A 27,358-nucleotide genomic window follows, 5' to 3' on the forward strand; every position below is an offset into this window, starting at 1 on the left:
TCAATCGTGCCACAAGGACATGTGCTCAGCTATGTCCATAGCAGCTTTGTTTGTCATAGCCCAATGCCCCTCAACCGAAGAATGAATAAGGAAAAAGTGGTACATTTACACAATGGAGTACTACACAGCAGAAAAAAAAATAATGACAACTTGAATTTTGCAGGAAAATAGATTATTTTGAGTGAGGTAACCCAGACACAGAAAGACAATTATCACATGTACTCACTCATAGGTGGTTTTTAAACATAGAGCAAAGAAAGCCAGACTACAAACCACAATCCCAGAGAACCTAGACAACAATGAGGACACTAAGAGACACTTACATAGATATAACTTACATGGGAAGTAGAAAGTAGAAAAGGACAAGATCTCCTGAGTAAATTGGGAGCATGGGGACCTTGGGGGAGGCCTGAAGCGGGGGAAGGGAGAGGCAGGGAGGGGAGTTCAAAACGTTGTTTTTCTGTACAGCTCTGGCTGTCCTGGAACACACTCTATAAGCCAGGCTACTGCCTCTGCCTGCCCAGGACTAGGATTAAAGGTGTACACCACCACACCTGGCCCAGATATAAATCTTTTTGTTTGTTTGTTTTTTGTTTTTCGAGACAGGGTTTCTCTGTAGCTTTGGAGGCTGTCCTGGAACTCACTTTGTAGACTAGGCTGGCCTCGAACTCACAGAGATTCACCTGCCTCTGCCTCCCTAGTGCTGGGATTGAAAGTGTGCGCCAACATTACCCAGCCCACAGCAATTCTTATAATGGAAAACACTTAATTGAGGTGGTGGTTTACAGTTTAAAAGGTTCAGTCCATTATCATCATGGCAGGCCATGCCAGCATGTGGGCAGACATGGTGCTGGAGGAGCTAAGAGTCCTACTTTCTCCTCTGGCGGCTCCATGGCTTCTCATTGACTCTGCCTCCATTCTCTCTATATATCTCTCCCAGCCTGGCTATACTCTGTTAAGCCATTGGTTGAATGCAGCTTCTTTATTAATCAATAAAAGCAACACATATACAGAAGGACTTCTCACACTATTTCCCCTTTCTGTTTAAATAAAAAGGAAGGTTTTAACTTTAACATAGTAAAATTGCATATAACAAGACAGATATCAAGCAAGAATTACAGTTGTAGCATTTATATCTACTTTATCTTTTGTCATAACTAAGGAAAACTATAATTATAACTATCTATTCTTCCCCTCCATCAAAGACTCCAGAAGGATACAATATTACCTAAGTAAACAGGAAATACATTGTAAGCAACTTCCAAACTCTAGAGTTGACAGAGACATCTCACTGCCTGGACAGTCACCCAAAGTTTCTTTCCATCCCAGCTTAGAGATAGCCATTTTGTGTTCCCCCATCCCCAATAAATCTCTTGCATGAGGTCTGTTTTGTGGTGTGACTTTGTGACATTCCTTAAGCCCCTGATCACTGAAGGGTCCCAGGATAAGAATATAAAAATGTAGATTCCAAAGATAAGAATGTAGAGATAAGGAAATATGAAGTTATAAGTCTAGGAGAATGAGCACAGACTGTCAGCAGCTTTCTCAGCAGCTTGAGGATTAACTAATAATAGTGTGTTATTTCACTTACAACCCATAGCTTTGTTTACAAGGCCAAAGCATCTCTCTGCAAATGAGCTAGCCTATGGATATGAGCTGAGTCAACTTTTAGGAAAGAGATCTATGGCCTCTGGGTTATACATTATCCCTGCTGTGTGAAGCTGGCAGCATCAGAGGGGAGAGCACAGGGCTCTTCTGAGAAGACTAGGGAAACTACCCCTCCCACACACAATTCCACTTCAGGAACTGAGGTAAACGAAAACACTCGCACAAGGAGGGAAAGGAAGTGCAGAGGTTAAGAGGCAGGAAAACTACATCCTGAGTGGGACTTTCGTCAGCTCGGACTCTTATTTTTATTCCTCTGCCATCACAATCAACCTTGACCCCGTCCATGTAGTTCTTTAGATACACATACTACTTTTCTGAGAATCAAATGTGACAGCGACACACGCACATATGTATATCGTGTATAATAACATACACGATACATATGAGATGTACTGCTGTTGTACCCGAGTCCTAGGCCCCCAAGAAGACTAACACAGAGGCGCACTTCCGAAGGCAAAAACAAGGTTTCCTTTATTAAGTGCAGGCTAGCTCGGGTCCTCTGCCTCACAGTCTGACACAGCAGATGGAGGGAGAAGGACCCCGTCTACTATTGTAAAAGGGTTTATAAAGACAAAAACCACAAAACACTCACAAGGTTACAGTTTCAAAATGCAAAATTATGTATCCTATATCATAATTGGTTAAATTAGGTAAAGCTCAGCTGTTAGTTCCTGATAGGCTATTGTTATCTAAGGGGGATAGCAACAGCCCCCTGGTTACGTCCTCCAGACATCTGCTGACCCTTTGCTAACCTCAGGGGCTGTTTGAAATATTCCCCATCTGACAGGGGAAGTTGGGTGGTCAACAGTCTCTGTATGACTGCGGGGGGGGGGGGGACGGGCTGCAGTCAGCAACTCTGTGTAACTTAATTTTCTCCATTAGCTAATGCTTCCCCTAGAGAGGGGTCAGCTGGGCGGTGGTGGCGCAAGCCTTTAATCTCAGTACTCGGGAGTCAGAGGCAGGCGCATCTCCATGAGTTTGAGGCCAGCCTGGTCTTCAAGAGCTAGTGCCGGGACAGGCTCCAAAGCTACAGGGAGAAACCTGTCAAAAAAAAAAAATACAAAATGAGAGAGAGAGAGAGAGAGAGAGAGAGAGAGAGAGAGAGCAAGAAGGGGCGGGATGGGCGGGGAGAATGTCCTGCAGTGTTGGCAGAAGGCCACTTGTTCGTTCTGGCTGCTCAGCCCTGAAATAACCATGCAGAAACTTTATCAATTGTAATTCCTGATATCCCAGCGGTGCCTCCAATTGTAACACCTGCATCTGTGTTACCCTCTTGGTACAGTTCGCGCATCACTGTACCATAGGCAGACAGGCAAGGGCCTGGAGATTGAAAGAACACAGGAGAGACCTGGGTCATTCGAAAGGAGATCTTATATACCTAGCTGCTGCACAAGGAATTCCCCCCAGGCAGGTGGGAAATTACCATGCCCAAGGTGGAGTAAATCACCAGGTGAGGCAGAGGGAACACAAGAACAAACAATGTTTTAGTTGGCTGACCAGAAACTGTCCTCAAAATGAAACCCAGGAGCAGGGGTAGACCATGAGCCATACAATTAAAAAATCACTGCTTGGCCTATTAGCTTATGTATATTTCTAGCTCGCTCTTTTTTTTTTTTTTTTTGGTTCCTGTCCTGGAACTAGCTCTTGTAGACCAGGCTGGCCTCGAACTCACAGAGATCCGCCTGCCTCTGCCTCCCGAGTGCTGGGATTAAAGGCGTGCGCCACCACCGCCCGGCCTTTCAATGCTTTAAAATCCACCGCTTTTCATCATTCTGTATGTGCGCACATGTGAAATAGACCCAGCAGTGTGATTATGCTTAGCATTAAACTCTCATAATGTTTAAAACACACAGGCATAGACAGAAGAATGCAACACAGCTGTAATAACCTAAAAAAGCCCCCCCGATTATTAGTCTTCTAAGTTTCAATAGTGTAATATAATACAGTTAGAAAACCAAGATGGCAATTCTTATTCTTAAACCATTAATTGCCTTAAACTACCCATAAACAGGATTTTGCCTGCGTACGGGTATCTCAGCCAAGCTGACCCAAGAGTTGTCCTCTCTGGACTCCCCGTGCGCAGGCGCCACCCCCGCCCCAGGTCCCGCCCCTCAGGCCCCGCCCTCGGGCCTCCCGTCACGTGCCGCGGTAGTGGCGGCAGCGCCTGAGCCGGCGGAATGGAGGGCGAGAGCACACTGGGGGTGCTGTCTGGTTTCGTGCTTGGCGCTCTCACCTTCCAGCATCTCAACACCGACTCGGACACGGTGAGCCGGGCGCGCGGCTGTCGTCCCCGCCGCCCCTGCCCGCAGCTCCTGCTGGCCGTGCGGGCTCACGGACCGGGGCGCCCTCCCCGGCTCTCATCCGGGCCCTTCAGACCTGGTCAAGTTTAGGGGTGCAGCTCCCGGCGGCCTGCGGCTCGGCGCGGGAGATCCTGCCGCTTTCCGTGCTCACTACCCGCAGCTTCGCGAGGGATCCCCGCGCCGTGCCCCGCCGGCAGTACGGGGCTAGGACCGGGAGGATGGCCACGGCTGCCAGCCGCAGGGGGTTGGCCGGTCCGGGTTCTGGGGCACACGGTAGCTGCCCCAACCCTTCCTGAGAGTGGACGGCCCAGCTACTTTCTGTGCCGCTTTCCGTTACAAATGCAGATTTGTCCGGGGTCACATGTGTAAATGCATCGTTAAATTTTTGCTTACTTTAGAAGCCACCGAGTCAAAGTGGAAAAAAATTAGAAGCCTGTTTTTAAAATTTAGGAGATCTAAAAACCTCACTGTAAACTGGGCGGTGGTGGCGCGTGCCTTTATTCCCAGCACTCAGGAAGCAGAGGCAAATGAATCTCTGTGTTCCAAGGCCAGCCTGGTTTACAGAGCAAGTTCCAGGACAGCCAGGGCTACACAGAGAAACCCTGACTCAAATACAAAACAAACAAAAACACTCGGTTTAAAACTTTGAGGTCGGGAAGTAGCATCTTACAATAAATTCTTAGTAACATATTGAAAGAAACTAAAACTATCTAAAGGAGCTTTGGGGACTGCACTAAAACAGTCCAGAGTACTGAGCAGTGTCGAGAAGGGTGTGTGAAGTGCTGTGCAGTGTAAGGGCTCCGGTGTCTAGAGCTGCTTCCTGCACAGTGCTAGTAATAAGGGTTGTACAGTGAAGGCTGCCGTTAGTCCTCCACGACGAACCGCTTTGCTGGGCCCTTAGACAGGCTCTCAGTTCTGCTTTGGACTGCTAAGTGCTTCTAGCTCTGCCTTCCCAAATTATGATCCATCTCTTTAAAGCCAGGGCTTTCTTCTCTGCACAGCCTTTCCCAGTTACCCACACGTGTGTATCCACTGTAAAATGCTGAGAAAAGATGATTCGGAAACAGAACAGTAATCCTCTCCAATGTGTTTCATATACGGCTTCTTATTTTTATTCTTATAGGAAGGTTTTCTTCTCGGTGAAGTGAAAGGTGAAGCCAAGAATAGCATTACTGATTCACAAATGGATAGTGTTAAAGTTGTTTATACAATTGGTGAGTCACTTAGTTCTGTATGGTTTGGGTAGTTATAAATGGCACTGCTCTTTTTTGTAACATTTTAATTGTTATGGGGGATACATGTGTCATGTGTAACTGTGGCGGAGGAGGGTCATTTCTCTCCTTCCATCATGTGGGTTCCAGGGATTGAACTGAGTTGGTTAAGCTTTTCAGCAAGTGCCTTTCCCTGATGAGCCATCTTGCCTGTGTGTGTGTGCGCGTGCGCATACGCACGTTATTTTTAAGATTTATTTATTTATTATGTATACAGTATTCCCAGTATTCTGTCTGCATGTATGCCTGCAGGCCAGAAGAGGGCACCATATCTCATTACAGATGGTTGTGAGCCACCATGTGGTTGCTGGGAATTGAACTCAGGATCGTTGGAGGAGCAGGCAGTGCTCTTAACCACTGAGCCATCTCTCCAGCCCGTGTGTGTGTGTGTGTGTGTGTGTGTGTGTGTGTGTTTAAACTGTTAAAAAATATACCCTAATATTTTTTTAAAGCACTGCAAAAAAAAAAAACCAACAAAATGTGTGGGTATAATGGTACATATTTGTAACCCCACACTTAGAAAGTGGAGGCAGGAGGATCAACACTTGGGTCCTACATGTTTGTCTTTGGCTAGTGAATATAACAGGTCGTTCCAGGTAGGATTTTTAGCCCTGTGTCTCCGGGGAGTCACATGATTCCTCTCGCAGCATGGGCAAACGATTACTACGCTTATAACCTAAATCCTTTCTTTCTAGACATTCAGAAATACATTCCATGCTACCGGCTTTTTAGGTGAGTAACAGCATCAGTAAAAACAAGCGAGTCATCCATTATGGAAATTATTCTTTGCACGTTAAATAATTTGAACGACTAACAGTGTCTCAGTCACAAGTGGAAGGAGGCTTGTCATCTGTTTAAGGTGCGCTAGTGCACCCGTCTGTAATTCAGTGCCTGTATTACCTTCAGCTGCTTTCCCTGCCGCTGAAAAGCCAGTTTAGTTTGAGGATTGTATTTTCTTTCTTTCTTTTTTTTTTTTTTTTTTTTTTTTGGTTTTTTTCGAGACAGGGTTTCTCTGTGGCTTTGGAGCCTGTCCTGGAACTAGCTCTTGTAGACCAGGCTGGTCTCGAACTCACAGAGATCCGCCTGCCTCTGCCTCCCGAGTGCTGGGATTAAAGGCGTGCGCCATCACCACCCGGCTGGGGATTGTATTTTCTTCTCACACCCGATCCTCTCATTTCATATTATAAATTCACAACTGACATGTTCTTAGATGTCAATAATAGATTGTTTTCTTTTTTTTTTTTGTTTTGTTGTTGTTGTTTGTTTTTCAAGACAGGGTTTCTCTGTAGCCCCAGCTTTCCTGGAACTCACTCTGCAGACCAGGCTGACCTCAAACTCTCAGAGACTCACTTGCCTGCCTCTCGACTGCTGGGATTAAAGGCGGTGCACCACCACTGCCCCACTTTTCCATCTTTTGATTCCAATTTGTTAATTGTTTCTCCTTTTGTTACTACCTGATCCACTAATGTCTGGATCTTGTCGGCTCATAAGTTGAAGGTAAAGAGGACATGAGTAGAGCTATCTGGATATATCTCATTCATGAAGTTACTGTACTGTTCATCTTCAGTTAAAACCACAATAGGCCAAAGTTCACAATTAGTGGAAAACACAGAGCTACTTCATGTAGTGGTTCTCAACCTGTGGGTTACAACCCCTTTGGGGGTTGAATGACCATTAGAAAACACAGGTATTTACATTATGATTCATAATAGTAGTAAAATTCAGTTATGAAATAGCAACAAAATAATTTTGTGGTTGGGGGTCACCACAACATGAAGAACTGTATTAAAGGGTGGCATTAGGAAAGTTGGGAACCACTGACTTAACAGTAGGACAAAACTAGAAGACATGGCATTTCCTTTTAACGGCTTGTGTGTGTGGTGTTGGGGTGCTACTTGTCCTCACGCATACTGAGCGAGTTTCTGCTAAGCCCCAGCCGTAGGCTCCAGGCTTTCTAACAACCTGTCATGTTGGTATTTCCCCCTTATATTGATGAATATATTTAAAACTAAGTCTTCTGATGACATCTTTTTTTTTTTTTTTTTTTTTTTTTGGTTTTCCGAGACAGGGATTCTTTGTAGCTTTGGTGCCCGTCCTGGAACTAGCTCTTGTAGACCAGGCTGGCCTTGAACTCACAGAGATCCGCCTGCCTCTGCCTCCCTAGTGCTGGGATTAAAAGCGTGTGCCACCACCGCCCAGCCCTGATGACATCTTTTGAAGTCCAAGTTAGATAGGCATTAATAGCCAGCTTTATAATTTACTACAAACGTTATCAAAATATAACCCTGTGAATTGTTTTTATACAGCCCTTCTTAAAATGTTTATTTCTAAGGGTTGTAGGGACACTGAGGAAGACTTGGAATGTCTTGACTGGCTGTGTACAGATGAACTGTACTAGCTCGGCACTAACCTATCGCCGCTCTGACTTTTCAACTGAATGCACTGATTCTGTGCTCCTCTAAGAAGTCTAGAAGGTCCTTGAAAATAGTTCAATGAAACCTATCTTAAAAATTTGGCACTTAGGTATGAATTCTTTACTGTATATCCTTTTGGAGAGTTGGGAGGCAACACAGGGTCTCAATATGTAGCCCACACAGGCCTAAAACTTCAGATTCTCTGTCTCTGCCTTTCAAGTGTTGGATTATAGGCACGTGCCACCACACCTGACTTATTATGTTTCCGTATAATACTCTTTCTAGGAACTTGACATAAAATCGGTGTTCTCACGCGTCTATACTGTTAGCCTATGCTTATTTACCCTGAGGCCTTACTGCCTTGGGCACCAGGTTGAGATGCTTAGAAGTGGACCATGTTAGACAGCATTAAAAATCTTTTTCTTCCCTTTTTATCTCCTCTCTCCTTTTCTTCCTCCCTGTCCACCTCTCTGGGGATTGAACCCAGGAACTGGGCATCGGTTTCTGGACCTGCCATGATTTCAGTCTTTATCCAAGTCACACATGTCATAGCAGATGTCCTCCAGTGACCCAGCTACCCCTCAGCCTATTAAAACATTTTTAATGGAGGTTAGTTTTTGTTGTTGTTTCTTTGTGGTACTGGAGATTGGACCAAGGGCTTTACTCCTGCTAGGTTAACCTGTAATCACAGTTGTGTGTTTATTTCTTTCTTTGAGACATTGTCTTACTAAGTTTCTGGCCTTAGAGTTGCTCTTGTTGCTTAGGCGGAACTGGAGATCCTCCTGCCTTAACCTGCTGAGTGGTTGGATTTATAGACCTGTACCACCAACCTAAGCTTAAAAATGTTGCCAAGTAGAATATAGTTGGTCAGTTTTATGTAAATAAATATTTCCAATGTATACTTGAGGATTTCCAGTTGTTTTTTTTTTAAAGAAACCTATAAAATCCTATAGGATTTTGTTTAGTATTTCAGCATTATAAAAAGAAATATTGTTCATCTTAATGATAAAAAGGACTAGGATTGAGGAGATGGCTCACAAGAATGAAGACCTGGCTTTGGATCCCCAGCAACCATGTAAAAGCTCCATGCATATAACCCTAGTGTCAGGAGGTAGGGCAGGGAGGGGTGACAGGAAGATCCCTAGAGGTCACTGGCCACCAACTAGCCGAATCTATGAGCTCCAGGTTCAGTGAGAGAGACCTTGTCAAGAAATCAGGGGTAGAGACCAAGGAAAACAGTATCAACCTCTGGCTTTTACCATAGGGAAGGAAGTATGACTTGGAGTCTCCCTTGCAGGAAGAGAAAGCAAAGATAGAAATAAATGTTTAGATTGTTTAGAATTATTTTTTCTATATCTTGGAAGTCCAACTACAAAAACCACTGGACTAAGCCAATTTACCCTCCCCTCCTCAGTCTTCCAGACACCCTAAACACACAGCTTTTGGAATTAGCGATGAATAAGTTATCCTTTTTGTACTATTCTTTGTTACTCATTGTATATTCTATTAGGGGTTATCAGTTATTAATAAGTGAACTGTGAATTAGCTTTTGATACTTGTATTTAATGAATAGTTTACTCTTCTGTTTAGTTTAAAAATATGATAGACAAACTCATACCTAGAAGTTTTTCTATTTTATGTGGTTTTTGCTTGTGAATCTAATGTTTCTACAATTTAATTTGTAATTTTCTCTACTATTTCTTTTAGGGAAATAGATGTGCATTTGGTTATATAGCGTGGGTTGGGTAACTAAAACTTAAAGTGCTAGTAAAGCTGCTCAGATGTCTAGCTTATTGAAATCTCTTTAATTTTGATTTTTATAGCTTTTATAATTCTTTAGGTGAAGTCAACGAACATGCACTGAAGAAAATTCTTTCAAATGTCAAAAAGGTATTACCTTTTCTTTATTGGCACTGTTTGCACTATTTTACACTCCTAAAAACATAGTACTTTTACAGAAGCCTTAGTGGCGTTCATTAGAGCATGTGGGAGACTTACTCTTCCCAGAAAGTCTGGCAGTGTTTCTCTGAAAGCAAAACCAGTCATTGAAAGTATCCACCTTGGGGCACTGGCTGCTCTTCCAGAGGACTTGCATTCAGTTCCCAGCACCCACATGGAATCTTAACTAGGTGTAAATCTCGTCCCAGGAGATATGATCCCTTCTGATGCCCTTTGTGAACACATGCATGCACATGGTACACAGACATACGAGCTGGCAGAACACTCATGCATATAAAATAAAATGGAAAAAAGTATCCATCTAACTATTTCCTTGACTGCTTGGATTTACACTGACTTCTTCTGTGGTACATTGTTTAACCACAGCTTTTTCCAGTCTGATTATATTATATATATTATTATATTATATTATAGAACATAATAGAAATGTTTTTTATTTTCACATAGCTGCACTCTTTGTTTTGTCTTCTGGTCTCAAACTGTAGTAAGTCCCTCTGTAGTAAGGGACTGGGACTTCAGGTGTATGTCATAGAGCCTGGCTTTGCGGTTATTATTTTATATAAATGCAGAGACAGTTATCTATACAGCAGTTACATTTAAATCCTCCATGTACTTGATATTCAGATAAAAGTTACTAAACAGTCAGAATGCCCTCCAAATTTTTCCAAGATATGCATTTTTGTCTTGAAAATTTTATGTTTGTGAGTATAGTTTCATGAAAAGTTTTGGTTACTGGGGATGCTGGCACACGTCTCTGATTTTAGAATGAAAGTAGATTTAATAATAGAAGTTTCTTTTAGATACTGGGTGTATACATGTTATGCTAAGTATGTGGAAATCCAAGATAGGAGGATTTCAAGTTTGAGACCCACCTAGGGAAGCAGTGAGATCCTGACACAGACTGTGGATGCAGCTCTGCTGATTGCCTGCCTCAGTCCTGGGTTCAATTCCCTAGCCTGACAATCTGAGATCAGTCTGTGGAAACCATAGACGGTGGGGGGAGAGAGAGAACAATGTGCTGTCCTCTGGTCTCCCCATGGGTAGAACACTTATGTACACACATACGTGCACGCACGCACACACAAATACGTAAGTGTAAAAATGTTTTGAAAGGAAATGGTTGGACTTTAAAAAATTACATTTGTTGCTAGCAATCAAAGGCACCTGTTACTAACCTGGCTGGCTGAGGTCAATCCCTCTGACTCATGATAGAAAGAGGGAGAGAACTGACCCTCACAAGCTGTCCTCTGACCGCCACACTCCCATGGCCACTTGTGCGCACACACAGCACAGTTTATACATTTCTTAAGTTGATTATTTAGGGAGTGTACCTATAGGAACATTTTCCTTTAAAAAGAATGTGTTTTGTTTTTGAGACATAGCCTCACTATGTAGCCCACTATGTCTTTGAACTTGTTATCCTCCTCAGCCTTCCAAATGCTGAATTATATTTACAGGAGCCATTTCTAATTCTTAATATTAATGTATAATATATACTGGTTATTTTTTATTATAATTACTATAAGGTAATGAGAATTATTTTCTAGTTTAAAATAGTTATTACTGTTAATCATGATTTTTTTGCATGCTACAGATTACAAGATCCTTTCAAATGATCTTAAAATTATTTTTATTTTCTGAACATAGTTTTTTCACTTGCCTGCTTGTTTGTGTGAGGGTGTCAGGTCTCATGGAACTGGAGTTGCAGACAGTTGTGGCTGCCATGTGGGTGCTGGGAATTGAACCCAGGTCCATTTGGAAGAACACACAGTACTCTTAACCTCAGAGCCATCTCTCCAGCCCCTATTTATTTATTTTTAAAACTTATTTTATGTGTAATGTTGTAAAGATGTCAGATTGCCCAGGGACTGGATTTATACACATTTATGAGCTGCCATGTGGGTGCTGGGAATTGAACCCAGGTCCTCTGGAAGGGTAGTCAGTGTTCTTAACCACCCAGTCATCTCTCCAGTCCCCTTAAAATAATTTTAAACAGCCTAACATTTACAAACCAAGGGTGTGCATAGGACATGAATGCGATTATAGGCATTGATTCCTGTTATGTAAAACAGTGACATTGGTGTTTCTTTCACATAAATCCTTTTTCTAAAAATGATTTATTTTTATTTTATGTACATTGGTGTTTTGCCTGCATTATGTCTGTGTGAGATCCCCTGGAGGTAGAATTATAGGCAGTTAAATGATATCATGTCGGTGCTGGGAATTGAACCCCAGTCCTCTGGAAGAAGAGCCAGTGCTCTTAACCACTGAGCCATCATTCTAACATAGTGACTACACCATAGCAAATGTTTTACTTTGTTGTTTACTTAGAGTAGGAACTGGGGGTTCAGCTCCATTAGTAAAGTACTTATGTAAAGACCTGGGTTCCACATTTAAAAAATGTCGAGCACATTGCACATACATATAATCCGAGAGAAAGAAGCAGGAGGATCAGAGTTCAGGGTCATCCCTGGCTACATATGGAGCTTGGGGCCAGCCTGGAGTACACAAGACCCAGTCTACCAAAAAAAACAAAAAACAAAAAAACCCATTAAGTCAAGTTTTTTTGGGGGGGGTTCTTGGTGTTTGGGTTTGTTGTTGTTGTTGTTCTTCTTCTTCTTTTGGTTTTCAAGACAGGGTTTCTCTGTGTAGCCCTGGCTGTACTGGGATCAAAGGTGTGTGCCACCACTCCCCGGCAAGGAGGTTCTTGTTTGTTTTGTCTTTCCTGCATTAAATGTGTAGGGTCTTTTTTTCTTCTTGCTAAGTATAAAGTACTATGTCCATTTGTTTACAAAAGTAAAGTTTATAACTAAGTATATCCCTGACTTATTTTTATGTATAACCCAAACTCTACCAACAGTTGGAAAAGCCATTTTAAGTCCTGTAGGTTTTGGCAGGCTTAGTGGTGATACCTTTAATCCCAGTTTAGGCAGGCCTGGTTTACAGAGCGAGTTCTAGGACAGCTAGGGCTACAGAGAAACCCTGCCTCCAAAAAACAAAAAGGCTGTGGCAGGGTTTTTGTTTAGTTTTGTTGTGTGCCCAGGCTAACCACAGTCCTGCGGTCCCAGTCCCGTGTGTGCCGGAGCCACTGGGTACAACTGCAGCTACTGCTTAAGACCATGGTTTCATTGCTAAGCTGTAGGAAGACATGTAGTTATTGTAACCAACATACATTAATTTTCCTGTATCCTCCCCAGACTGTGGTGGGCTGGTACAAATTCCGTCGTCACTCGGATCAGGTAATGACGTTTAGAGAGCAGTTGTTGCACAGAAACTTACAGACGCATCTTTCAAGCCCAGAGCTTGTTTTTCTGCTGTTAACACCAAGTATAACAACAGAAAGCTGCTCCACTCACTGCCTGGAACACGCCTTATATAAACCTCAAAAGGGGTAAGCATTGGTTGGTCCTGACTATTTTAAGCTAAATTTTAAAATTTTTTTTTTGTAGTGTTTTGTGGCTCTAAGTGTTTTCATACAATGTTGCATAAGGCGTCATAGTAACAGCAGAGGAAGTAATAGATGAGAAAACAAAGGCTAGGCAAGGAAGGGGAAGCCCAGTGCAGCCATGGCTTGGACTCCTGTATGCTAGAACTGGAAGTGTTGGTGTATGTACGCATGTAAGTGTGGCCTGTACAGCTTCTTCAGAGACAGTGCTTCTTGCTGTTCTGCCACAGTGAGTCCAAGCAGTCCGCTTGGGTATTATAGACTACATTCTCTGGGAATATAAGAATTAAGTTAAGCTGGGCGGTGCCCACCTTTAATCCCAACACTCAGGAGGCTGAGGCAGGTGGATCTCTGTGAGTTCAAGACCAGCCTGGTCTACAAGAGCTAGTTCCAGGACAGGCTTCAAAGCCACAGAGAAACCCTGTCTTGAAACACCAAAAAGAAAACAAAAGAAAGAAAATGAATGGGTAGATGAGCCTGTCTAGCTTTGAACCCACAACCTTAGCATTTCCAGAAACATTTTACTGTCTATGGTGGTGCAAACTTATAGTCCCAATAAGTGAAGCAGGAGGATTGAGAGTTTGAGTCAGTTTACATAATAAGATCCTACCTCACATTTCAAACCTTGGACTAGGGAGGTTAACCTGCTCTGCCTTTTTGGTGAGCTGAGGAGACACAGAGACACAGTGCGAGATTTACACCAGACAAGAGTGGCTCTACCACTGAGCTTCATCTCCAACAAAATTTCTTTTCCTTTCTTTCTCTGTCCTTTAAGGTCTCAGGCAGGCATGATGGTAAATCTCCATAATCCCTGAGCTCCAGTGAGAGCAGGATTACGAATTCAAGGTTATGCTCAGCTACATAGAGTTTTAATGGAAGTTGAACTACTTAAAACATGAATCAAAAAAAAAAAAGAAAGAAAGAAAAGAAAAAAAGACCAGCTGGTAAAAATGTTTATCCCACAAGCCTGAAGACCTGGGTTCTGTCCTAGAACCTTCATTAGAGGAAAAGAACCAACTTCTGACACTGCCCTCTGAACACAAGAACATGATAAGCATGCATACAATCATAATAAATGACAGCAACAAAAAGCTCAGGCGTCACCTGTGTTGCCTGCCACGGCCTTCGGGGCAGCTTCATCCTTGCTTGCATGCACATGACCAGGTGAGACAGCCGTTAAACTGTCCATGCAGCTTTTTATGCTGTGTACATCTTGACTTTTTGTTTTGTTTTTTGAGAAAGTGCAACCCTGATTGTCCTGGAGCTCCCTCTGTAGACCTCATCAGCATCAAACTCTGCTTCTGAGTGACAGGAGCTGGAGAGGGCTCAGCAGTTAAGAACACTGCCTGCTCTCCAGAGGACTCCAGTTCAATTCCCAGCACTCACATGGCAGCTCATACCCAACCACCTGAGCTCCAGTTTCAGGAAGATGGACACTTTTCTGGCCTCTGAGGACACTAGTGGCACGTGGATATACATGTGGGCAAAACACTCATATACCTAATATTAAAAAACAAAAATCTAGTTGCTTCAACTTAGCTCATCTAGGAAAATTCTATCTTGCTAAATAATGACGGAGCTGTTTTTCCTGACACTGTTAGGACAGCGGCCTGCTCTGATGGCAGGTGTTGTCTTACCCTGTTTTAAACTTTCCCCCTCAGGCTTTTTCATAGGGTGCCTTTGGTGGTTGCCAACCTGGGAATGTCCGATCAACTGGGTTATAAAACAGAATCCGCTTCCTGTACATCCCCTGGCTTTAGCAGAGCCGTGAGAGCACACAGGTGAGGCTCATCCAGACAGTAGACACTAAGGGAACCCTGTGGAACTGGAGGATTCCCGTTTCCTTCTACAGTTCTATACACTTAGCCAAGGAAACCATCTTTGCTTTCACAGTTCTCAGTTTTTTAACGAAGATGGATCGCTAAAGGAGGTGCATAAGATAAATGAAATGTACGCTGCAATACAAGAAGAATTAAAGGTAACTACTTCGGGACCACTTCAGAGTTCGTTCACGTCAGTAGATTGCATGAATTGTTTCCTAGAAAAGTTAACATTTTTTGAGTATATGTTGTACTCCTTTGACTTCCATAATAGAGACTCTGGGTATGGGATGCAAGCTTAAGTTTGCTCTCATTATACATGGCTGTAGCTATTTCTTTTCTTCTTCTTTTTTTTTTTTTTCAAAAATGATCTCACTATGGAGCCCTGGCTGTCTTGGGACTTGCTATGTAGTAGGCCAAGCTGTCCTTGAACTTATAGAGCTTCTCCTGTCTCTGCCCCCCAATGCTGGGATTAAAGGCGTGTGCCATGAGGCTCAGCCCCTATAGTCTTCTTGAAGATAAAGAGGAAGCAGATTTAGAAGCACAACCATCACTACAGCATTATAGTCTTACGGTGCAGTGGCAGGTCACTGTAGAGTCATAAAATAGATCCCAAGTGCAAGAGAGTCATTGGACCAATGTAAAAATCAGAGGGGATTGAGGACTGCAGCAGAATCTGACCCCAGAGTCAGAAGGAGCCTCAGGTTGTACCATTCTGTGGGAGCTTCCCTGAGCATAGCCCTGACCCGGGATCCTGCTCGACCCTAGCATGAGGATTACAGGAAGGCATCACTGTGCTTGCCCTTCTTAAAGGAAGAAAAAAGTTAAATCCTTAATTGAACAATATGACCCAGAAGTATTACATACTGTTCCAAAGGCATGTACTAATGTCCTCACCATGCTCAGTCACTGCTAGGAACAGTCCTTATGGAGTACTGCTTAAAGCAAGCACTGTGGGGCTCAGGATGTAGCTCAGCTGGCAGAACACTTGCCTAGAATTCACAGAGCTCCGAGTTTGGTCCCCAGCACTACGATGTGTACATCTGTAATTGCAGAACTGGGGAGGTAAAGGCAGGAAGATCAGGGTCATCCTTGGCTGCATACTAAGTCTGAGGCCAGCCTGGAATACACGAGGCTTTCTCTAATAAATCGCAAAATCACGAGTTCAAAATTGGAACATAGGTCAGTTGTTTTTCTCAGTTGGATATCTAAAGTCTTTTTTTTTTCCTTTTTTTTCTTTTTTTTTTTTTGGATTTTTCGAGACAGGGTTTCTCTGTGGCTTTTGGTTCCTGTCCTGGAAGTAGCTCTTCTAGACCAGGCTGGCCTTGAACTCACAGAGATCCGCCTGCCTCTGCCTCCCGAGTGCTGGGATTAAAGGGGTGCGCCACCACTGCCTGGCTATACTAATTTTTTTTTTATATTTTTTTTATTTATTATGTATACAATATTCTGTCTGTGTGTATGCCTGCAGGCCAGAAGAGGACACCAGACCTCATAACAGATGGTTGTGAGCCACCATGTGGTTGCTGGGAATTGAACTCAGGACCTTTGGAAGAGCAGGCAATGCTCTTAACCGCTGAGCCATCTCTCCAGCCCTGGCTATACTAATTTTTAAAGATTTATTTATTTTGATGTGATTCGTTTTTTCCTTCATGCCTTTGTGTACAGTGTGTGTCCAGTGCCCTTGGAGACCCACAGAGAGCATTTGTTCCCCTGTATCTAGAGTTACAAACAGTTATAAGCTGCCGTGTGGGTGTTGGAAACCTAACTCAGGCATTCTTAATTGCTGAGTCATCTCTTTGACCCCTTATATACTAATTTATTTAATGAATAACACAGAAACTTTGAAAATAACTCTTACAGAAATTATAATCTTCCGTAATTTCCTTAAAACATAGCCACTTTTTATTTTATCGTTGGTTTTTTGTTTGTGTTTTGGTTCTTGTGTTGCCCAGGTTGGCCTTGAACTCCCTATAGATAAGGAAAATCTTTAACTGCTAATCCTTCCAGTCAGAAATGTAAATCAGTTGTGTGTCTCAGCTGTCGGGTGGGGCACATGCTGGGACCTGAAACCCGGCTACACACATTCTGGGTAATGAGCTCGATCCTCAGCCCAATATATATATTTTTTATTTCAAAATGAATTTTATCAAGGAAATAGCTGGTCCACAAACGAATGGAAAGCTAACACATCCACGGTGCATGCTGTTATCATCAAATGTTTGTTATGGTGTTGGACTCTAGCGTCCAAACACCGAGAAGGAGTTGCCCCCAGAGACCACCTCACATACCACAGCCGATGCAAAAGCATGAGGATTTTATTAATTCTGTCATGACAGGGTCCCTCAGCATTCGGGAAGCCGAGAGATCCCGAATAGCTGGTACAGTCTACTTTTAAAGGGGCCACAGATGTAAGGGGGGTTGTTCTTTGACTATTCTGATTGGCTTATTTGAAAGGGCTATTACCAATAATTGACTGGAGAGCTGTTGCCAGATCAGATGAGGTAAGAGGTCATTTTGACCCCATTTCCCAGGGGACTGAATCAAAACATACGTATACGGGTAATTGTTCAGGAACTGAATACCTGCATGTGTAGCTGTTAGGTCCTTGGTTCCCAGGGGAGGAGGGGAAGCACTATGGCATGGAGGCTGAGAGAATTCAGAATTGTCAGAAATGGCTTCAGAATTGTCTTAAAGTCTTACAGTGGAGGTGGCTTACACAAAAGGTTAATGGTATCTACAGTCTGAGAATGTTATTGTAAAGCCTCATTAGTATAACCTGGAATGTTTTCATCTGTGCACTGTTTTATTGTGCAGAATATATGCCACAAAGTTGAACAAAGTGAACGGGAAGTAGAGAGACTAATGATGGATGTAAATCGATTAAAAGAAGTTAGAAAAGAGCAGCAAGCCCGGATTAAAGCAGCAGGTGAGCAGATGAACACTGCAGACGCTAGCTTCGCATTTGCATGAGCCATGGTCCTAACCAGTGACCCGATGGACTGGGATTACAAGTAGTGACGACACTGCTTGTAATCTTCCCAAATGGTGAACACGCTACTGTAGTGGGTGTGGGTGTGTTGTATCGGATAAAAAAGTTCAAGACTGCTTTTCTCTTAGAATAGAGTGGCACGGGAACAGGAATTTAGTGTTATGTCATTCTTATTCTGAACCATCTGTCTTTTGGAATAGTTTTTACTTTACAGCTATCATGAAAGTTTGTAAAACTAATGTTAAGCTCTTTCTTATTTTCTTTAGGAGAGAAGAATGTCCAAAACAACCCCCAGGAGAACATTCTTCTTTGTCAAGCTTTACGAACCTTTTTTCCAGAGTCTGAGGTTCTTCATTCTTGTGTTATTTCTTTGAAAAATAGACATATTTCTCAAAGTGGATGTAGCATGAAGCACCATCTTGATGTGGCTAAGCTGACCTTAATGGTGGAGTATATTCACAGCCCTGACGCTAGTCCACTGCCTGAAGCCCAGCTAACTAAGCGTAAAGATGTAGACACACAAGACCAGTGGCCTGGGAAGAAACCACGGCTGCAGGAGACAGAAAGCAGACCTGGGATAGCTTCCCAAAGCAGTCACCAAAACAAAACGTCCTCAAGCAGCCCAGATATAGACACAGAGATGGGAAGCCCGGAAGAGGACACTGAATACCCTCGCTCTCCCACATTCTGATTCTTGCTAGATGCTATTTTTACTTGACTGAGGTTCAGACACCTTTTTACTGTCTGCTACTGGAGTAACACATGAGAAGTTCATGTTTTACTGCACTGTAGGGGAATATGGAATTTTTACTACTCAGCCGTTTGTAATAATGATAATGTTTTATAAAGATTTTTAGAATTTCCTATTTATATTTCATACATTGTAAATGCTCTGTGAATGTGTACATGTTCCACTCAGCTGCAACCTCCCTCGCTTCCCAGCCTCTTCTCACTGTGCCTTCCCTGCAGGAATTCTCCCTTCCCCTTTATATCCCATGTTCTGTTGCCTTCCTCGGCCCTGCAGATTCTTTTTCTCCCATCTCCTGACCCCTTTCTAGTGGCCTGGCCTCTGTCCATCCACATCTAAAGTACTTTTTAGAAACATTTGTGGTGCAGGAATCGATGCAGGGCCATGTGAACGGTAGGCAGCTTCTCTACCACTGAGCTGTAGTCCAGATGGGTTTTTGGTTTGTTTGTTTGTTTGTTTGTTGAAAGGTCTCTATGTAGTTCTGACTGTCCTCAAACTAACAAACATCTGCCTGCCTCAGCCTCCCAGGTGTTGGGATTAAGAACGCATGCCACCACACCCAGCTAAGATGCTTTTATTTCAGAGTCACGACCTTTCAGTTTCCCCGAGTTATCAAGGGAGACTTAAAAGATGCATTCTTTTAAACTACAACATTCTTCAAATTGGAAAAGAGAAACTAGCTTTGTTTCACAACACAGAAAAGAGCACAGAAGTTTGCAAAATCAGGCCTGGGAGCTGGCTCAGCTGGCACAGACATCTGCAGTGAAGACTGACAACCTTAGTTGGATTCTTGGGACTCCCTCAGCGGAAGGAACGAGCCGCCTTCCACAAGTTCTTCTGACTTCCACACATACCTTCATTGTGGCATAATCATGAAACCCCCACAAATAAACTTAATAAAATTCTAAAGTTTTTAAGTCTTGTTTTTTATCTACTTCATTAAGATTCTTACTGAAGAGAGAGCCCAGCAATTAAGAGTGCTTGAAGCACTTCAGAGGACTGGAATTTGGTTCTCAGCACCTACATTAGGCAGTTCACAACCACCTGTAACTCCAGCTCCAGGGAATCCAATGCCCTTCCAGCTTCCAAGAATGTGTTCTCTGTCTCTCACACACACAGAAATAAACATAAATTAAAATATGTGCTGCTGGGTGGTGGTGACAGCATATGCCTTTAATCCCAGCGCTGCCAGAGGCAGGGCTGACCTCTTTGAGTTCAAGGTCAGCCTGGTCTACAGCGTGAGTTTCAGGACAGCCAGGGTACACAGAGAAACACAGAAAAATCGAGATAAATCTCTGCATCTTCATGCAGTTCCCACCTCAGGCCAGATGACTGCTTGAGCCCAGGAACAGGTAACTCTGCCTCCATCTCAGAAGGGGCAAACAAAACTGTCCTTGCAGATGTGTTCATCTTTTTCACCTGTTCGGTGAAGTGCACACATGTTATCTTATGTTCTACTTGGTGCACATTAACACTGAACACACTTTACCCTTGTTCTCTACTTGTTGCTGCCTGGAGAAACTACTTAAGACATGATTCTATGTAGCAGTAGCACTTTGACTTGGGTGTTGATATGCATTAATTCTATGGGGTTGTTGTGAAGCCACCCATTACCCAGGGGATGATTTGTACAGCTTGCTGGGGTGATTTTCTGGTGATGTAGTAAACTGTACTGTACAGCACAGGACAAGAGCCATAGTTGTCAACAGATCCTCCTCTCATCACAGACGACCAAAAGCAGACTACGTGTCATCCGTCCGTGTACAGAACAGCGGTCCAGGAACAGTTTGTCTTGCAGGGACTAGCCTACTATCATTCCCTGTGTGCACCTCTGCAATGAGAACTCTGACAGGCGCAATTAACATTGACTAGTTAGCAAACGACTCTAGGAGATAGGTCAGCAAAGGTGCCAATAAGCATGAGGACTTGTGTTTGGAAACACAACAACTGCATTAAAATAAAGGGCATGTGCATGTGTGTGGTCAAAGGAGATGAGTGACTGAAGAGCCAAGAGCACAGTTTTGGTTAAGCCTGGCACTGAGACTGTGGGGGGAAGAGGGTCCCTGGGGTTTGGGAGTCAGCTGGTCAGTCTAAGTGAACTCCAGTGAGACCTGGTCTCAGACCATGAGGTAAATGGGCCAGCACAATGGCTTGGTGGGTTGAAATACTTGTGCTAAGCCCGGAGACCTGGGTTCTGTCACCAGAACTCATGGCTGGAAGGACAGAAATCATGCCTGGACAATGACCTCTGGCCTCCACATGTGCCCTCATGGCAGGCACACACAAATCAGTGAATAATTGTTTTGCAAAAAAAAAAAGGTGGCGTTACATTGAGAAAAAAACCTGATATCAACTTGTAGCCTCCATACACTCCTGTGCACACAAAACCACAGAATGGCTCCAAAGCAAGTTGAATTCCACAGCCAGTTACGTGGAATTCATAAACACTACCTTTCTATAACCAATCCCTAAAACCATCGCGTGTGTAAGTACGGAATCTGGGCCCAGGTGGAAATCTAATAGAAGCCCGCCCCTTCCATAATCAAAGGTACCATATAAAGAGGGTGCGACACCAAAGTGTACAAAGTAACATTACCATCTCAAGCAGTGTGTCCAGAGCACACTCATGGTGTGGAAGGGTACATCCCTCCTAATCCCTTGAAAGACACTTTTACTCAAAGCAGCTCCGTCAGTGCCAACATGTTCACTTCCAGGTTTATTGGCAGTAACTTCACACAGTTTATTCCCGGTACCTGATGTTACACACTTTAGGGTCTTTGAGATATGCCGGATCCTTGTATGTAACTGGCATAAACCCTGTAAAGAGATATTCAAGTTCTTCACAAAGTCCATGAGTAAAGTCTTTTTTTGGTTTTTCGAGACAGGGTTTCTCTAGCTTTGGAGCCTGTCCTGGAACTCCCTTTGTAGCCCAGGCTGGCCTCAAACTCGCAGAGATCCGCTTGCCTCTGCCTCCCGAGTGCTGGGATTAAAGGTGTGCGCCACCACCGCCCGGCTTTTTTTTTTTTTAAAGATTATTTATTACATATACAGTATTCTGCCTGCACCCCAGAAGAGGGCACCAGATTTCATTACAGATGGTTGTGAGCCACCATGTGGTTGCTGGGAATTGAACTCAGGACCTCTGGAAAAAGAGTCAATGCTCTTAACCGCTGAGCCATCTCTCCTGCCCCCATGAGTAAAGTCTTAACTAGTTCCGTTCATTTGTGCAGGTGGACTTACCCATTTTCTGAGCTCTCTTAATGGCTTTCGTTATTTCTTTCTGTTTCTTCCCACAAAGACCTGTGAAACATAACAAGCACTTTCTTACACACCAGAAAATGCTCGCACTACGTTCACAACCGTTTTCTAAGATGAATACTGCTAAGTATTTTTCTGTTAAGAAAGTTAAAAATCCTTTTTTTTTTTTTTTTTTTTTTTGGTTTTTCGAGACAGGGTTTCTCTGTAGCTTTGGAGTCTGTCCTGGAACTAGCTCTTGTAGACCAGGCTGGCCTCAAACTCACAGAGTTCGCCTGCCTCTGCCTCCCAAGTGCTAGGATTAAAGGTGTGCGCCACCACCGCCCAGCTAGTTTTACTTTCTTTAATGGTGGTGGGATATGTGCACATGAGTTCAGGTGCCTGCAGAAGCAAGACATGCTGCATTTCCTGGAGCTGGAGTCCCAGATGTTACAAGACACCTGATGTGGGTGCTGGGAATTTAACTCTGATGGAGGAAGGTCATTGGTTAAATAATAAAGAAACTGCTTGGCCCTCATAGGTTAGAACATAGGTGGGTGTAGAAAACAGAACAGAATGCGGGGAGGAAGAGGAAGTGAGCTCAGATGCCATTTCTTCTCCTCTCTGGGGCAGACGCCATGCTTCTGCTGTCCAGGGCAGACGCAATGAAGCAAGCCGCCAGGTCGGACATGCTGAATCTTTCCCGGTAAGACTGGTGCTACACAGATTATTAGAGATGGGTTGATTGGGATATGAGAATTAGCCAGTAAGGGCTAGAGCTAATGGGCCAAGCAGTGTTTAAAAGAATACAGTTTGTGTGTTGTTATTTTGGGGCATAAGCTAGCTAGGCAACCAGGAGCTGGGGCGGCAGGAACACAGCCCGCAGCTCCCCCCAACATAACTCCAGTCCTCTGCAAGAAGTGTATGCATTCTTAACTGCTGGGCCACCTGTCTAGACAAAGATGCAGTTCTCGCTTAAGCCCAAATTTCTGTATGTTGTCCCCTGAAGTTAACTGGGAGTAAAGGAGGCAACTGCCACTTGCACTGACGGTGAGTCCTCCCCTAAGGATCCCACTCCAGTCCCTGTGGAGCTGGCCTAACATCGACTCAGCATGACTGAAAACTGCCAGTCCCCTAAGATAACAGAAGCGACCAGTGTGATTCTTATCTACACGTAAATCTCTAAGATTAAGAAAGTACCTGTTATGTGCCGTCCGTAAATGCATCCGGTAAATGGAGAGATAAACTGGGACAAAAGCTGTGGGGGTTACATTTGAAAGAGAAAAATGTTAGTGTATTGTTACTCCGAAGATGTAAATTTAAAAAGGTTTTAGAAATAACCTTCAAGTTATGTAAACATTTACTACATTTCAGACAAAGTTAATAACATGAACTAAAATACCTTGTAGCAAGAAGGCATTTTTTAAAAAGTTAACGTCTAGTGTATCAAAAACTTGACAAGACCAAGGCACATGAGTCATCCTTTCTGCTAGGTGCCACGGAGACCAACTCCCACAGCCCTAACACTGCTGCTCACAGCCAGGACTGGATTCTTCGCCCGTCACAACAGGCAATCAAGTGAGCCCTTCGGGACACACAGACTAGGGCACTTCTTCTTCCTGAACAGTTTAATAACACTTTCTAACTACAAGGCACTGGCCTTGGCTCCCCCCCCCCCAAACATCTGCTGCACTGTAGTTCTTAGAATGTCTCGCAATTCCTCCTCCTGAGGCAGTTATCATTCACACTACTGTGAGAATACAACCCCCAAATCTGTTACTTCTAATTTGCTGAAAGTGTAAGGAGAAACGATTTAAAGCAATATGATATGATAGTGAACTGCAAAGGTCAGCTTCACAGGTCAGCTCTCCCCAAAGCCCAAAGTGCAGTGAGCCACTGTGCACAACAGAGCAAAGGGACTTAGCCAAATCATATGACTGAGGGGAGCAAGGGGCTCTGAGCTGAACAGAGATAACATAGAACATTAAAACCAGATCTGACGTCATGAGGTTGCTCAATCCGTCCTACAGAAAGCCTGATGACAGTGACAAGATCGATCGCCTGAGCAAATGAACAGAACAGAATCCTAGTCAAGTACCACAGAGGCCAACCAACACTCACCTGTACATTCTTATAATCCACACGTTTCTCACACAAGACACACCTCTTAAGGGGCTCCTTATAGGGGTTTTCCATCGGGATTGGCTAGGATAAAAGAACAGTCTCATGATGAAAATGTGTTAAGACAGACAGAAAAGATAAAGCTACAGCTACATTTGGAATCTTTTTACACAGGTACTTTATTTTGGGTCAACCTGGCTAAAGAGGAATTACCGCAATGAAGAATCCTTTCTGCAGAAGAGGACTTCCAAGATCAGCACTCTGATGAATGATATACACTTCTGTATACATGTATGTGTGCTTGTGATGACATTTCTGTATATATGCGTGTGTGTATGGTTTATACTTTGTTCTTATTTACCTTCTACAGCTCTCACTCAAGCTGCCTCTCCCGCTTGCTGGTCCCTTCTTCATTCCCAAGAATCTTTTCCTGCTTTTACAATAGGACTAACACAACATGTGTGTCCTGCGATCCTCTTTTGTCCCTGTCCTTCCATACGGTCCTTCCTCGTCACAGTGCCTTTTCTGTTCCTGTTCCATGGTCCTTTGCTGTTGTGGTTTGGTTTCTTGAAATAGGGTCTCACTTTGTAGCCTCAGCTGTCCTACAGCTTGCTGTGCAGCATATGGTAGCCTCACACTCCCCACCCTTCCGTATCAGCCTTCCAAATGCTGAAATTACAGTCTGCATGACAACACCCCAGCACAGGGTCTTAATTCAGAAATGGCTCTGAAATCTATAACCTTCCTTAACTGTGACAAATGAGTATGACTGTGTGTGTTTTCTGTGGAAAAGATACATACTTTGCATTAGTCACATTACGATTTATGACCTAAATACAAGAGTAAATTTCCTTTATTATTTTGAAAGTATGACGTATGACTTAGATGACTAAGGCAGACACACATCTGCTTCGACACATTCCTTGGTGTTTACAGTTACTTAACTTTTTTTTTGTTTTCTTGCTGTTTTTCTTTCTTTCTTGTTTTTTTTTTTAAATAAAAATTTATTTATTTATTATGTATTTAGTATGTATATCCTGTCTGCACACGTGTATGCCTGCTGGCCAGAAGAGGGCATCAGACCTCATTATAGATGGTTGTGAGCCACCCTGTGGTTGCTGAGAATTGAACTCAGGACCTTAGGAAGAGCAGGCAATGCTCTTAACCACTGAGCCATCTCTCCAACCCCTGTTTTTCTTTTTTAACATTTGATCTTAGCCAAAAGGCCAAAAAGGTTTTGTTGTTTTTGCTGTAACCCAGGGTGACCTTGACCTCAAAAGATCCTTCCACTTCAGCATTCTAAGTGTTAGTACAATATGTGTGCACCACGTCTAGTTTGCCTTGAGTTTTCTTAATCCAATTTATAATCAGTTGAGATATAAGCTATATTTCTCCTCAACTCTAGCTAAGTACTTGTATGGTGTGATTGGGTGCCCACATCCATGTTCATACTTTAAACCCACAAAAATACACCTACAGTTTAGAAGCAGCTGATTAAATGTCCTAAACTAATTTGGACAGAGGCAGAGGTAGGTGGGTCTCTATGAGTTCAAGACCAGCCTGGTCTACAAAGTTAGTTCCAGGACAGCCAGGACTACACAAAGAAAACCTGTCTCGAAGAAAACAAAACAAAACAACTTTAATTGTATCTTTTATCAAGGTAGCCTGTCAAAACTGATAAAGTAGATGAAAATAGTGCTGTTCCATAATTCTATTATCTACAATTATTCTATCTACCCAAGCTATCTTTAGGGCTGGAGAGATGGCTCAGTGGTTAAGAGCATTGCCTGCTCTTCCAAAGGTCCTGAGTTCAATTCCCAGCAACCACATGGTGGCTCACAACCATCTGTAATGAGGTCTGGTGCCCTCTTCTGGCCTGCAGGCATACATGTAGACAGAATATTGTATACATAATAAATAAATATTAAAAAAAAGCTATCTCTAGAAATTCTCAAATCATATCCTTTAATATCTACAAAGAAAAATATGTATTACAGAAACCCCCCAAAATCTAGGATTCCCTTCAAAACCCAAGTGACCATATTCACTAAGTTAGACTTTCCAAACTCAAAGTAAACATTATTTTATTTTGTCCTATAATTGAATTCCAAACAGCTAAAATGTAAAAAACTAGGCCAAATTTGGAAATGGCTTAGTAATATAAGGGGGAAAAAATCAGGGGCTGGATGGGTGTCTGTGGTTAAACACACTTGCTGTTCTTACTGAGGACAGGGCTTAGGATCCCAGCACCCACATCCAGTGGCTCACAACCACCTCTAATTCTAGCTCCAGGGGATCTAATGCCCTCTCTGGCTTTCACAGCCCCCACCCCCCAATGCAATAAAAACAATAAATGTTTTCTTTAAAAAAATAAAAAGGAATCTTACCAGGTCCTCATTGCTGGCTACCTGTTTATACTGTGCACAACTTCTTCTCCACAGCACTGTAATTAAACAGAAATGCAATGACCCAATTATTTTCATTCACTTAATATCTAACAAAGACTTATGTTTTTAAATGGGCTACAGAATCAAAAGGCACGATATAGTCCTGGGCATGGTGGTGCACACCTTTAATCCCAGCACTTGGTAGGCAAAGGCAGGTGAATTTCTGTGAGTTCAAGGCAGCCTGGTCTACATACTGAGTTCCAGGACAGCCAAAACTACATAATGGTGAGATACTGTCACAAACAAAACACCCGTATAATATAAAATAAAGGTTTCATATTCGTTTTACTCAGTGATTGGTTAACATCCTGTTAGATTTGGGGCACAAGAGGACTTAAAATGATTCCCAAGGCTTTGAACTAAAGGGCATACGTATTTCCTCTCCTATAAAACCTTCCCCCTTTCTACAGTTATCAGCTTGCAATGCAAGTATGTCCAGGAGCAACAGAAAGGCACTGCCATCCCAAAGGGAATACAAGAAAACGATTCAGGTTACTGACAGAGAAGAACAGAAACAAAAATTAAAAGTAACGAGTTGACTACACCTCAAAGGACTGCTCAGCTCTGGGAAACCAGTCTCAGGCGACTCGAGCTTCCCACCCCTCTTAAAGCTAGTAGTGTAGAAAAGTCATGTCGCTAAGAGCAAAGACGCCATCGACAACTAGAAGCCGACTGCGGCTGCAAGGCTCTGCTGCAGACTTTACCCGTGTGGGCTCCGCGATCCGCGAGGCAGACTGCAGCCGTGGTCAAGCTTTTCCTCCCTACACCACTGCACACCACCACCAGAGCCGTCATGATTCTTCGCCCTTCCTCTTCCTTTCCTTTCCCTAATCCGCCCGACAGGTCCTTTCCCGGTAGTCTTCCCCCGCGGGCCCCGGGGCTTCTACGTAAAGGTTCCGGGTGCGGGCGCGCCCGGGATTTCAGCGCGACAACAGGGCA

General features: G+C 43.4%; 2 protein-coding genes across 6 annotated transcripts; one reads left to right on the forward strand and one right to left on the reverse strand.

Annotated features, from left to right (window-relative positions):
- Positions 1 to 3,801: 3,801 nt before the first annotated feature.
- On the forward strand, positions 3,802 to 19,528 carry Abraxas1 (abraxas 1, BRCA1 A complex subunit). 5 transcript variants are annotated; one of them, XM_057771977.1, is made up of 9 exons: positions 3,802 to 3,932; positions 5,092 to 5,182; positions 5,935 to 5,971; positions 9,477 to 9,543; positions 12,810 to 13,003; positions 14,719 to 14,838; positions 14,951 to 15,035; positions 17,695 to 17,806; positions 18,136 to 19,528. In XM_057771977.1, the coding sequence occupies exons 1-9, from the start codon at positions 3,846 to 3,848 to the stop codon at positions 18,558 to 18,560; spliced, it is 1,218 nt and encodes a 405-aa protein (XP_057627960.1). In that variant the 5' UTR covers positions 3,802 to 3,845; the 3' UTR covers positions 18,561 to 19,528. The 5 variants fall into 5 exon arrangements, with proteins under 5 accessions (XP_057627960.1, XP_057627961.1, XP_057627963.1 ...); XM_057771978.1 differs by lacking the exon at positions 3,802 to 3,932 and adding an exon at positions 8,141 to 8,262; XM_057771980.1 differs by lacking the exons at positions 3,802 to 3,932; positions 5,935 to 5,971 and adding an exon at positions 8,141 to 8,262 and having other exon boundaries at positions 5,115 to 5,182.
- Mrps18c (mitochondrial ribosomal protein S18C) lies at positions 19,510 to 27,282 on the reverse strand. The gene is made up of 6 exons (XM_057771982.1): positions 27,124 to 27,282; positions 26,360 to 26,415; positions 23,973 to 24,056; positions 23,052 to 23,109; positions 21,858 to 21,917; positions 19,510 to 21,434 (listed from the first exon to the last, which is right to left on the reverse strand). The coding sequence occupies exons 1-6, from the start codon at positions 27,212 to 27,214 to the stop codon at positions 21,358 to 21,360; spliced, it is 426 nt and encodes a 141-aa protein (XP_057627965.1). The 5' UTR covers positions 27,215 to 27,282; the 3' UTR covers positions 19,510 to 21,357.
- Positions 27,283 to 27,358: the final 76 nt, after the last annotated feature.

Source organism: Chionomys nivalis, chromosome 6 (genome assembly GCF_950005125.1).
Source record: "Chionomys nivalis chromosome 6, mChiNiv1.1, whole genome shotgun sequence".
NCBI classification, from domain to species: domain Eukaryota; kingdom Metazoa; phylum Chordata; class Mammalia; order Rodentia; family Cricetidae; genus Chionomys; species Chionomys nivalis.